General features: G+C 42.2%; 1 protein-coding gene across 1 annotated transcript; it reads left to right on the forward strand.

Annotated features, from left to right (window-relative positions):
- The first annotated feature begins 717 nt into the window (after nucleotides 1-717).
- On the forward strand, nucleotides 718-14,099 carry cd164 (CD164 molecule, sialomucin). Its single transcript, XM_036550474.1, has 6 exons — nucleotides 718-1,071; nucleotides 2,541-2,612; nucleotides 8,189-8,296; nucleotides 9,008-9,112; nucleotides 9,230-9,316; nucleotides 10,236-14,099. Exons 1-6 carry the CDS (start codon nucleotides 1,002-1,004, stop codon nucleotides 10,412-10,414), a joined length of 621 nt encoding a protein of 206 aa, XP_036406367.1. The 5' UTR covers nucleotides 718-1,001; the 3' UTR covers nucleotides 10,415-14,099.

The raw sequence follows: 14,099 nt of genomic DNA on the forward strand, positions 1-14,099 counted from the left end.
TATTAGGAGAAACATTAGACAGATAGTTGCCTCCTAAGGTTGGACTGTCACCTTCTGTTCTGAAACACCAAGCAATCATAGGGCTGATAGGTTCCCTTCCTTTCCTTTACCTTAAACAGTTATAGGATAGGAATATTACATTAACTTTCTCACAGACATCCTCTTATTGGGCAACTTACATCATTCATTATTTCAAATATTGTTGGTTTGTACTGCTGACTAAAGCTATTCAAAATACCATGACAAAGGGAAAAATATCAATGCCCCTACCAGGATTCAAGTCTGTAAACTGGTTACAATCCCAGGACCCAATCCACCATGTCAAATTGCCTCATTTTACCTCGTTACATTTTTATGTGTTATAATTTATCTACAGTTGGCAATGCGCACTTGTGATTTGTGGGGAGCTGGGATATGGCCGAGTAATAAGATCTACATGGAAAGGAAGGTAACTAAACGCGTAGGCCCATCATGACCTCAAACAGTCGAATCGAAGCAAATTAATCCTGCATTCATTATGTCCTATCTCCCTTTAAAATGATTCATCTCTCTATAACGTATTAAAATAAAGCGTACGGCTAAATGTTTTAAAATACGTTTACACAACATTAATAATTAATGTTAACATATTAGATGATTAAAAAAAACCTTTTCAAGGGAGGCCTCAAGTAAACTCCACTGCCCATGACGAAAACGATTTTGCATGTCTATTATTTCCTCCGTTTCCCCATTTGCACCCAACAGCTCAATAAAACACCGACCTGAGGAAGCGTCTTCAAACGCTAGTTAGTATGTGCAAATTCCAGGGCGAGCCAGTTAATCATAAAACATGCACCTAGAAATCCAGCGAGCCTCCTCCCCGTACCAGTAGCACTGCCACATGACCTGTACAGCAGGAAGTAGACCCACAGAAACCCCGTATACAGCAGAAATTTGGCTCTCTCACACTTTTCGGCACTTGTTAGGTCTTGTTGGAAGAAGGAGACGAGAAAATTAGGAAGATGTACTGGAGACTTTTCGTTATGACATTTGCACTTGCCGTGCTTGGAAGTACGAGTGCTGTAGAAACGGGTAAGTTGATGTGTTGGCCAGCTTCGTGCTAGCTTGCTAACTATTTTTTTCTCTGCTAGCGTACGATAGCTAGCCAGAGAGCATTCGCTCGCCGTGACAGCTAATCTCGCATTCTTTTATGGTTTTTCCCCAATATCGATTTGCTAACGGTCTTATTAGCAAGCTTGATATAACATGAATTACAGTGCCAAACTGTATTTTGTTTGAGATTTTGTTTGGGGAAAAAAAATAAAGCTAGCGAGGTCTAACAAGCTACGTTGCATGGTTTAGGTTACCGTTCGCGAGTCTGGTTGGTAGTTTTGTTAGCCAGCCAGCCTGCCATTGCGAATAGGATAACTAGCAAGCAAATAATTTTAAGAAATAATGTTATATTTGCTAATTTAGATTCCGTGCTGTTTCTACTATTGATTGGTCCCTGGATGCATTTTAAACACATGAATTTGTTTAACAGACTGCCTTGACTGCCAAACAGGCATGCATACCTATCGATATAGCAGATTAGCTGGTTAGCGAGCTATCTTAAAATTTCAATTTCCCAGCAAATAGCCTGCTAGGAAGCTAGTATTATGTAACGTTAATACCTAACTATGATTCCCTGACGCTTGTAACGCTGTTTACTAATCATGTCAGATTTCTTAATTCGTTTTGAATTTTATTATGCTCTGAAGATTATCCAACGGATATGGTGACGAAAATTGCACAAATAGCGGGCAATATTTTTTTTACATGCCTCGTTTGACGTAATATACATGCGCTGTGCGGAAAAAAACACCTGGGGAGAGTTCATTCTGGGATGGCGGGACGGGAGGTGAAGTCCAGACCCAAGATACCGCTGAAGCTGCAAACCTGCTCCGAACTTCATTTCCCACAAACACTCCTGTTAAACCGGCAGATTTTTTGCTTATTTAAAAACTCAAATTTGGAACACATAACCATAGTTCAACCGGAAATTGTTGGGGTTTATTTCTGTCACAGAGGTATCAGTCATTGTTTCGTTGTTAACTGGATTCCACTTAATGTGCGGTTCAGTGATTAATCAACCAACAATCTCCACCATGTGATAGTGCTTCTAGAAAGTATACGGTTTACACAATGTGTGAAAGAGTTTGTAAACTTGTATACAAGCCACAGTGTGAACTACAAAATATGTTCTAACTTGGCATATGCCATCATGATTATGCCCTAGAGCTAGGAGTAGTTCACATGTAACAATCATTGAAACAGCTCTTCAGAAATAAGATGTTATATTTCAAATGGTTTAGACATAATTAAGATTTGATTTTACTGTATTGAATGCAAAATAAAAAAAATGCAGTGAGGTCAGAGTTAAATTAGGATTAAGGTTGGCATGTTAAATGCTTGTTAATGTTGTTTGTTTCAGAATTTGTCATTAAGTGGGGTAATACCTTAGGAGCTGACCTCTGAGATTGCTGGTGCTCAGTCAGCCCATGTGTTTCTCCCTCTTTCAGGAGGATGCTCTTTGCTGTCCACCTGCGGGGAATGTCAGAGGAACAATCAGTGTAACTGGCTGCAGTGCAAAAGTAAGTACTATGGCATTATTGTTGTATACATGGGTGATATTTCCCAATGTAAGTGGTGCATTTGGTTTAAATGATGTTGAGTGCTTGTGGGGAAATCATGTTTCTGTGTTTTTTGTTGAATATGGAGGTTTTTCTTCAAGGGGTAAAACCTTTCCAAAATGAAAAACTGCCTTGCTTTCGCCATATTATCCGAAGGTCACAATGCTAGTCATTTGCAGCAATTTAAGATGGGTTGGAGTGGCAGAGGTGTCAGAGCCAGCTAGATAAGGCAGTGATTTGTCTGTACACTGTCTATTTGAAGAAGTCTGAAAGCCCTGATCTGAGAGATGTTGTGTAAAACTGGTTTACAGTGCTCTGTCCACATTAGCAGTTTCAAAAAATTGACTAAAAAGATTCTGAATTTCAATGTTTTGTAGGCATATACATTTTTTGCTGTTGATCCTGAGCCCATGTGAAAAGACTTGATGAAAATAACAGAAATATTATCCATTTTGACATTGTGCATGGAAGCATTCTTATTTGACTACTCAGATGAAAGCCTTCATGTGCCCCAGGTCTCTTGCTTTGCATGTCATATTTTCTACTACGACCTGCAAAACAAGATATTAATGTCCCTTATTTTTTATGCATGTTTCAAGTAGAGTGTTTGCATGTACATTTTCAGAGACAAAGCAGAAGAAATTGCTTTTTTTTTGTTCAAACTAGCTAGCCCTAGCCCAAATGCATTTCAGGTGGAGTAAACAGCCACAGTTCCAAGAGTACAGATTCTGTGTTTGGCTTAGTTTACTCTAACTAGTTTAATCAGTGATTTGACACTTGATTCAGTGAATGGCACTGTGGTTGTTGTGTACAGTACGTTTGGTTAGACATACACAAATCATAGACATTTATAGATCAGTGAGGGCCATTGGTGTTAGTGGTGTGCATAGAGCAACCAAATATTTCTTCAGTTCATTTTCAAACACATTTTTTTTTCATAAAATTTGATTACAGTTTCAGTGCCCACGACAATTGGAAGGTAGACCCACTGATCAGGACTACAATGTGTAGTTCTGGATGGCCTTTTAATGTACACACAGAAGGCCCATTTCAAACTTGGTGCAGCAGCTGTTGTACTATTTCAGACTATAAAATGGCTCGTCTGAACAGGCAGTGAAATGAAATGTTCAGAAAGGCCTGCACGGCAGAAGCTTGTGGATAGTCCAGGTAGCTTTTGCAGCTTTTAAAAGTGGCTTTTAGAGGAGCCCCATGGTCATAACAAGCGTGGTGCCACAGGGTCAGTATAAGCTTTCTGAGGCATATGCGCTCTGGAATGACCCAACAGCGGTCAACACAGGGATAATGCGGAGCCTGAAGAGGAACCTCTCCACTGGCTGGAGAGGAAACAAGTGGATGAATACCAGGAAATGGCTCGTATCCTTAAAGAAAGTGGAAGGGGAAAGGCAAAGTGTGAGCGGAGCGGAGAATCGTTCCTGTCAGTGCGTCTCCAGCTGGGAGAGGAATGCGTATCCCCTCGTTGTGTCTAACATCAACCAAACGGAGAGGGAACGGGGGCTGGGGGGGGAGGTTCTGCGCACAGCGCTGCTGCACATGCACCAGGCCTGGCAGCTGTCGCAGAAAGAAACCCAAGGAGAACTGGCTGCCTTTCCCTCCCTCTCTGGAACCATGCCTGTTTGATGAAGTATTCAGGGTCATCAGGCACTGTTATACGGAACACCAGCATCAGCTGTTGGTCATGCATGGAAATCCTTATTGTTTTCAACAGTTATTTCCCTTTGACTGGTGTTGCATCACAAAGCAGTGTCTTACTGTAAAGCCTTCCTCTAGCTGGACATGTGATGGAATGACACCCTATTCTGAAGTTTTGAAATCAGTCAGGATAGCTCTCTGTGTGTCATGTGATTGCTCAGTTTTACTGCAGTGCAGATTGTGTCAGGGACGTAATCATCAAAAAAAAAAAACCTTCAGTGAAGCGCCTTGGTCACTATTTGACCAAGTTAACGTTTGTCTTAATTGTGAACATTGAAGCTATGGTGGAGTTAATTTACACAACAGCACCAGTGCTGCGATTTAAAAGAAACAAAGAAGGTTTTATTAAAAATGAAAAGGTAGAAGCTTGCTTAATTTGTTAACCACTGTTAAGGACAATGTGCTTTGCTGTTAGACCTTACTCTGTGAATAGGCTCAATTGAAATGCTTTAGAGAGCTAATGTATCATGTTTACTGATGTTTTCATGGTTGGAAAGTGCAGACCTTAAAAGCTGGGGTGCCTGGTGTTGGCTCACAGGTCCTGCTAAAACACCATTACTCTTGTGCTGTGTGTGGCAGTTGACACATTTAGCTTATACCAACATTAGCTCTGGCACTTCAGAGTCCTTCTCTAAAGTGCATTTTACATTGAAAAGCCATTGTTCGAACACGAGGAGACACTTAGGGTGGTCAGTCACTTTTTTCTTCCCTATGTAGCTTCATCACTAGCATTGACAAAAACTAGATTTCCTTTATGTCAACTAGAAAAAAAGGTAAAATGAGAGAACAGGAATTCACATGTGATAAAAGTTTGGGTCAATGGCTTACTCTGCAGTGTCTAAGAAGCTGAGAATGACTAAGTGTTTTGAGACTGAGAATAATTAACATGCCCTCCCTTCTGGCCTGGGTGAATGCTGCTTTGATATCGTAGTGGGAGAGGTGCCCAGCTGTATTGAGGAGTGGCAACAAAGGGCTTTAAACAGTAGCAGGGATAGCATTTGCTGTGGTTTGAGACATGCCACATAACCGTGTCCCAGTGAGCTGCAAACATTTCCCTTCGTTGTGATCTCAAGATTCTACAAGTAGCTTACTGGGAGTTTTAGCAGTGGTAGTATTCACTCTCTGGTATAGTAATCAATTTAACGCTTTTGTTGTTTTTAAAGAAGAACCTATGGGGCTATTTGTTATTATAAGCACATGTAGTAAACCCATTCAGAGGAACTTTATCTTGCAGGTCTGAGTATGTTCATGTTGAGAGTTGCATTACCCATTGCCTTGTGTGGGCCTACCCTGTGAAGCAGATTTGATAGCCCTGAGGCTTGAAACTTTCTGGCTGTCAGGATGATGGGTTGATCGGAAGTGAAATTTTGAATTCGGGTAGTAAACCAAGTATGTAAGTTTGTGGCAGATTGGACGTCTCGTATGACCCTGAGCTTCAAGGCCTGGCACGCACACCTCTCTGGTTTGGGGAGATGACACGTAGCGGAATGTATGACTTTGCTACCTTTCACAGCACTGTGTTAGGAGAACTCCCACACACGTCACTGCCATCAGATACGCCAAGGAGCTGGTTACAGCAAAAGATTCTGTAGGTGTGGCCAAGAAGTGCATTGCAACAGAGCTTTTATACACCAATACAGATTTGTACAGAACACCATATAACTGAGAAACATAATTATATTTGCACATGTTACTTTACAGTTACAGAACACTGAGCTCTCAGTATTTTCTCATTGGTTATGGTAGACTGGGTTGCTTTTCAAGACAAGCCTAACCCAAGTGTTCTGGCCAGACACCCTTGCTTAGGTCCTAGTTAGTTGGCAGTGCAGACCCTTGTGTTTTGTTCCCATTATCCCTGCCTGCCTCTGGAAAAACACCCAGGAAAATGCAGTGGGGAACTGCTCCAGTGTCCTCCAAAGCATGACCGGTATTTTTCATGTGTACTGGTACTGCCATGAGTCTGATCATTGAGGAGAGAGCACTAGCACTACAACTTAACCTTATCTTCCATAATGCCGTGCAGCCTATAGTCAGTCAGTATCCAGGGCATTAGTTAGATTATTATATGTAGTTTGATTACATTACATTACATGATATTCATTTTGCAGACACTCTTATCCAAAGGGACTTCCAGTATAAAAGAACAGAAGTGTGGTGATTAATTGGTTGATATTACTTTTGGGTAAGGAGAAATACTGGTAATTTGATTTGGAGCAGGAAAAGTGTGTTGCAGTATGTTGTACAAGTAGGTGCTGCAGCCTTGATATGCTTCACTGAGACTGACATTTGGCTTGGAAATTGAGCTTGTAAGTGAGCTTGTTTTTAATCCTGATTTCCATCTGTTAGATCTTTTGTTGTAAATTCAACTTTCTGTTGATAGGCCCTGTACTTTAAGTGATTTTTCTCTGTGTATTGTATTTTTTTCATTCCACTAGCTGGCCACTCTGTCTCCCTTCCACCTAAGCCAGCAAAATCAGTCATTGTGCTGGGAGTAATTAACTGTGGTAGCTAGGCAGGGAGTGTGAACTGTGATTAATTGCAATTAAAAGAAACATGACCTGATTCACTTTTTAATTAATCGCATGAGTTAAGACGATAATACTGACAGCCCCGGTAACTTGTTTAATATATTCAGGGTTTGGGTGTGTAAATGACCCTGTTTTTTTTTCCTTTCTTTCATCATTTTCATCATTTCATCATTCATGTAAATGACCCTGTTGAAGCCCCCCCCCCCCCCCCCCAAAAGGGGTCCTCTGCCCAAGGTCTGTAAATCTGTAACTGACAGATAATATAGAGTGGGAAGAAAACAGCTGGAGTATCAGGCAGGTCATGTGAAATGTCACTGATGCCTGGTGTGGCTGCCGCAGTCCGGTGAGTCTGAGTGTGCCGCCTCGATCCGGTAGGCGCTGGCTTGCGTCTCCCCTGCTCTTTGTCTTTGCTGATTTTGGGTACTTAGCGAGTTTGGAGTGAGTACTTGTCATATGACAAATTTTACAGATGAGCAAATGACTTCTGCATCAAACATTTATGGCTTCTCCTTATTATCTTTTATGAATAATCAACTTCTTGGCCATGGTGCCATTTTTTTTTCCAAGATTCAGTCTTACATGTTAGGAGTCTCTGTTATATAGAAGGAGACCCTGATCTCCAAGTAAAATGTCAAAATATCATGGGAAATATAGCTGATACCAAAGCATTGTGTGTAATAAAGTGAGTATGATGTGCATACACACACTTAGATAAATTTCCTGGTATTTCTTGACCTGTAGGAAACAAAAGTAATACACTTTGAGCTGCAGTAACTGAGGTTGAAGATTGAAATAAAAAAAATGAAAACTTCAGATGATTTGTTTGGTCTTGTCTTGCTTTTAGGTTAAACATTTTCAGAACCAGGTCATAAACTTGTAAATAGCAAACAGACTGTGAGACTCTGTGATGTGACCTTCCTTCCCTGGATCCTTACGCAGTTTAACTGCGTGCTGTGTTATCTGATCTGCTTGACAGAGGCCACCGTTTTTTTTATTTTTTTTTTAATGTGTGACGCATCTAGTTGTGGTTAGCTTGTGCTTGTCAACAGAGCTGCCTGGTCCCGGGAAATGAATCACAGACAGGCCCACCAAAGAGCTGGATTATTGCTGAGTGGGCAGGGTTTGTGGCCCAGGGGATGACTCAATGATTATTAGATTCAATCCACATGGGTGGAAAATGTAAGGGCTATTTTAGTGGTGAATGTATTTGAATGATCAGTGTATTTGTATTTGAACTTAATAAGGGAGGAGGGTTTTGTTTCTTTTCTGAAATGAATATGTTTTGTGTTTTTTATGTAGATTCAACAAATTCTGATTACCTGACTGGTTCTTGTGTGAATGCCAGCGAGGCACTTGGGAATACTACTGCGGAGTCCTGTGAGCGGGTAGCAAATGGCTCATGTGCAGGTAAGATATTTAACAGAACTCTTTGCTTTCTAATGAGTTTTGTTGCTGCTGCTGTTTATTTGTGCACATCATAACAGGTTAAAGGCCTAACACCACTGTGAGTATGGGAAATGACACCTGTTGCCTTACATATTTATTCTTATAACAAATACAGATTTTAAAAAAGCCCCTTTGGTCACAACAGCATTGTACACAGTCATGACAGTATCAAAACCTTGTTGGAGCCATCTTAAATCAGACTAGTCCTGATCAGAATGAGTAGTGAATATGGCTGTTCACACAGCATAGCTTTTTTTTATTATTATGTAGATAATAAACTGGGCTTTGTTCTGAGTACATCCAGTACATGAGGCTACGCGTGCCATTGCAAGTGAACATACTGGTGCCTGTGCTTATGACAGTTCTGTGGTTGTAAAAGATAATGAGACTTGCTCAAGTCCCAAATTGCTAATGATTAGCCACATATTGATCACTAGCTCACTAGCTTTCTGTACATTCCACTTCACACACAATAAAAAAAAACAAGCTGGCCTGCTAGCAGATGGTCATGTGAAATAAAAATGCAGATTTTAATTAATCGGTTAATCAAATAGAGAGGTTGTAGGAATCCTCTGCTTCCCCCATGCTGATGTAGGTGGAGCAGCAGGCTCTGAATGGATGGGACTGGACACCATCAGTCCTCTGCTTGTGCTGAGATCTGTCCTTTTTCAGAACTTGTAACTGACACCACCACTGCCTCAGTTGCCCCCACTGGCCATGCTACCCCCACCGTCCATGTGACCACAGTCAATGGCACCACCATAGCTCCAACCACAGGTAACATCCAGAAGGCTTTTACTTACCAGTGTGTAAAAAAAAAAGAAGTGATTCTGCGCTTTTGAACGACTTGTCAAACTCGGCACAACACAAAATTTATGCTGTGTTGTCTTTTAGGTTCTGCAAATGCATCTACAACCGCAGCGGGTCCCAGCGTTGCTCCAACTCAGAATGGCACTGTAACAACAGTCTCTCCCACCACAAGTGAGCTGGCAGCTGTGTTCGTCTCCAGTGCGGCAAATGAGACAACGTGACTTTGATGTGATTTTATTGAGTAGATGTACGGTTTGAGTGCTTTTGCGTTGCTATCTAAGGTTTGGAGGCTTCATGCTCTAGCCTGGTTACGTCACTAATCTGAATTTGACGTCTGGCCAAAGGCCTGTCTTTGACACTCAGTAGAAGGACAACCACAACGACAGCAGTGGTGGTTATGTTCAGCACGAACAGAGAGAATTTGTGAGTGGAATCTGGGTGTGTGGAATAGTTGTTGGGGAATAATCTTTTTACCAGAGGGTTGCATGTGGCAGATTGCACACTCAAGCAAGGTACCTGAATTTCCTGAATTAAATATCCACCTATTCAAGTGTATACTACTGTATGTACAACATAAGCATTGAAGGAGTACAGGGTGAGGTGTGTGCAGTCCATTGATGCTGGCCTATGCCTGCTGCAACCATTGTTGCACACTACAAGTCCCACAGTGCAGCAGGAGGCAAACACCACCAGAGGATAGGTTATCCTCCTAGGCACCCATGTGAATCCCAGCATGCTGAGAGCAGAGGGACAGGGGATCCTGACCACCGTACACACCCACATTAGTGGGTCAATTTGTTCAGTGTGGACTGCCCATCATTGTTGGCATATGAAATGCCTGGTTTGGAACTCGAGCTGGAGGGCTCAACATGTGCTTGAAGCAAGTGCTTGTACGCCACTCGGGAGCCCAGATGTGGGCATGTTCATCAAAAAGGTAATTTGTCAGGAATGGATGTGGTTATAACCTGTAAGTCCCTGAAGTAATTGGCCTTGGGATGGAAGCTCCGTGGTGCTATTGTGTGGCATGAGCATCACTGAAGTTGAGGTATCGAGTGTCTAATTCGGGCCATTGCTTTCTCCCTCCCCGCAGACAGCAGCAGCACCACCACCACACCCGCAGTGCAGCCCACTGCGGCCCCGCAGAAGAAGTCCACCTTCGATGCGGCCAGCTTCATCGGCGGCATCGTGCTGGTGCTGGGACTGCAGGCGGTGGTCTTCTTCCTCTACAAGTTCTGCAAGTCCAAGGACCGCAACTACCACACCCTCTAATCGCGGCCCTGCGGCCATCTCCCCCAGCAGCCAGTCCTGCCCTACGCAAACTGTCCCACTCCTTTCAAACAGTGTTTCCGAGCGCTTGCTGTCCTGACGCCGTGCCGTGTGCAGCCTGTGGATCTGACCTTAGCTCTGAGGTAGGTCACGACCTGGATGCAGTCTTTCCACAAGCTGCACATGCAAGGCAAGGCTGTCAGACTATGGTGACATCATGACTGGCTCTAGAGCAGAGATACTTAAGCTGATTGGCAGAATAGATTGCGTCTCCTTTCAACCCAGCCTCTCCAGTACCCTGTCTGACTGCAGAGGCCCCAACTTAAAATGAACAAGTGCTGACCGAAACGCTTATATTTGCTCCCCAGCGGACCGTCCCTTCAGCACTTCATTTAAGAGTCATTTGCATAAAAGCCTGAGGGGGTTGGTGTGGAAAGCTGCATAATAAACGGCTGAATACAGCAGCTTTGGAGCACAGTGTCCTTGTCTCTGAGCCTTAAATTGCTTCGGAAACACTGTTTGAACTTCCCTGAAATCTAATGTGTTTGAATATGGAAGATGCAGCATTGCTTGTAAGGCTTTTGTCACCTTCGAAAGGCTTTGCGATTTCTATGCAAATTGATAGTTTTCATCAGACTGCAAAGTGACATTTTATATTGAAAAGCAATTCTCCATCCTCCCAACCCGAATTCCAATTAGGAAGAAAATGATCTAATAGAGGAGGCTTTTTTGGTGATGTAAGATATATCCTCCTGCTCAGGAGGCTAGCTCCAAATGCAGCGTTTAGTTCACATGGGTTGCAGGAGCCCCGGTTTAGGCCTCTTGCCGTTAGCCCACTAGAGACTGCCTCGACGCAATAAGCAAATTCAGCATTTCCCGTTTTCCCATTATTTAAAAGTAGTGACCCCCTTGCAAACCGATCACGGCGAGTGTTTGTAAACTTTTTGACACCAAACAGATGAAAAGAAGCCTCGCAGGCACTGGCGTGTGTCAGTTCGGCTTGTGTGTGGAGGAGGGTGGGGCGCAGTCTGCACCCGAACTGGCTCTGTGTGCGGCCCTGTCTGGGAAGTACTCGAAGAGCATGCACCTTCTTGATGTGGACAATGATGGGAGAAAAGTGCCTTAGGGGGGTGCCAGCCAGGCAGGTAATTAGGAGAGGGGCCCCCAGCTCCTGAGGAATCATTGCCCCTTTGTTGAGTTAGTGTTCTAGAACGCGGAATCCTGGTGACGCTGTATCGCTGTGCTGATATCGGTGAGTAGATCCCAGCTGGACTGATTGTTGTATTGTTGATTAACATAATAGTGTACCTTTGTGGGATTTTTTTTTTTTTTTTTTTGGATGCCCATGGACTCTCGTTAACCAGAGCCGAGCACGTTTCCTCTGCATCGTCTAGGCACATTTGCGTGGAGTTCTGTGTTCCTTTGAGAGAGTTCGTGGCATGACAGAGGTCGAGGTTCTTTGTTGTATTGGCTGTTTGCTGCCCCTGCGACTCTCAGCCGCTTGAATGATGAAAAGTGTCAAGACATTTCTCTGCGTTTCTCAAAACTACAGCAACTTGCCACATTGGTCAGATGATTGTAAAATTGTCTTCACAGTAGACCTGTTGGCTTCATGGTAAACGTAAGAACATGCTGATGTGTGTAGTTGCTTGGTTTTCTACCGAAGGTATTTACCGTATTTTTAATTGTTTGCTTTTCCACTAAATTTAACCTCTAAAATAAGGTTCTGAGCAACTTCCCTGAAATTGACCTTCAAGTTATCATTTAATGTTAAAAGCTTTCTTGGGAAAAAAACTTAATGTATGTGAACCTGTCTCTTTAGAGTTGTGGATTTTTGTAGTTAATTTGTTAAGGAAGTCCTCTGTTCCTCTCAGTTAGCCACAGAGTTCGTAACTGACAAGGTGGTCGGTAGATAAAAACGGTCAGAGGCCCATGGTTGAGCTTTAGGTTCATTTATTGGTTTTTCTCATGTTCTTTTTTTTGTTTTAAACATTTTTCTGGATATGATTGTGAAATGGCCAGATGAAGGATCCTTTGGGGAGCCTGTTGATGGAGTGGTCTCTTGGTTCGTCTTAGTGTTGAGACAATCGGCTCAGGTTTGTTTTGTTTTGTTTTTTTCCTTTCTTTTTGTGCAAAGAAGCACGTTAGATGTTTTTGAATTGTAAGATTTCAACTGTGGATGTTTTTGGGCTTCAAACATTTTAGCATACCAATTTTCATCAATAAAAATGCTTTCAAGCGTAAGGTCACAGCTAAGCATGTAAAGTGGAGCATTGACCAGGCTTTGCATTGTATTGTTCTTATTATGTATTCACTGTGTGGCCAAAATTTCACTAATGCCTGATGGGTAATTCTTTGCAAATTAAGTTGCCAAATGAAAAATGTTGCCTAGAATGAACACCAATATAATATACATGTTAGTGCATGGTGTCTTTGTGCCAGAAAAGGCAGAGTTGTATTGTTTGTTATTACTTAACTGAAGACACAATTTCAAATAGATTTTCCTCCATTTTTGCGTAAGAGCAGCATTATGCTACATCCAAAGAGTCAGTCTACGGCAAGTACAGTTAACACACTGCCTTAGTTTAAATTCCATATATGCATCAGAGTCCACAGCCAAAACACTGGCACTTCAGAGTTTTCATTGTTCTTCGAGGTAGAGCTATATTAGGCATTACAGATGCTGTGCAAGTGTTGAAATGCTTGAGCAATACCAAGCATGCACCAGAAACTGCTGTGTTTCTTTTGCAGCCTTCAGAAAAATATCTGCATGATTTCTAATATCCGAGGTAGAACAAGTTCACCATCACCGATATGTATAAACCAATGTGTTTGTTATCTCAAACAGTGTTGGCTCAAGTCTGATTGGTCAGCATGTTAAAACTATAGCTGGCATTCCAAGATATTTGTACCAGTAATTTTACTCACAGATGTTGGCAAGTGAAAACCAACAGCAAGGAATATAAAGTGGTGGAGTGGAAGTTTGTATGTGCCCTCTTGGGTAATAGACTTCCATGACAACAACTAAATAGTTCTCATTCTTCAGAGCCTGCAAGCTAAATGCTGGATAGTGTTAACGTGCTCTTCTCACTTCTACACTGAAATAAAGAATGTCACGTGCACATTGAATGAGCGTAGTCCATAGTCAGATCAAAAGTGCCTTAATCGGTTCAGCAGCCTCTCACTTTCAGTTGTCTCCGGATAAACACGACACACCAGTAGAAACGCAAAGGGATTCAAACTGTCTCATACCCTCACAAACACTCAGCCTTTCTGAAGTGAATTTAAGCTGCTGGTTTTGCAATGTAGTGTATGCCTTTCTTCACTGTACCCAAGAGCCTGAATGGGACAGTCACATTTTCCACAGATATTAAAACAAATTCTATTTTTTCCCTTGTTGTTCTCTTGTTTTCTAGTGTAAGCAAATGTTGTTTCAACCTTTGCTCAACCAAGGTGGAGGTCAGGCTTAAAGTAGTGCTGTTAGCCTGGTGTAGCTTTGACCCCCACACGTGCTCAAATTTAGACACTTGCCATTGCATATGTAGCCACAAAGCCTGCCTTAATGTTTTATGCTTTTTAAGTGTACCTTTTCATGAGTCTTGTTTTTGCCTTTTGTTTTTCTAGTTTCGCAGTTAAAGATTGAAGATGTTAAAATCAATAATAAAGATTTGGATATTGTTAAAATGAC

Source organism: Megalops cyprinoides, chromosome 17, assembly GCF_013368585.1.
Source record: "Megalops cyprinoides isolate fMegCyp1 chromosome 17, fMegCyp1.pri, whole genome shotgun sequence".
NCBI lineage: Eukaryota > Metazoa > Chordata > Actinopteri > Elopiformes > Megalopidae > Megalops > Megalops cyprinoides.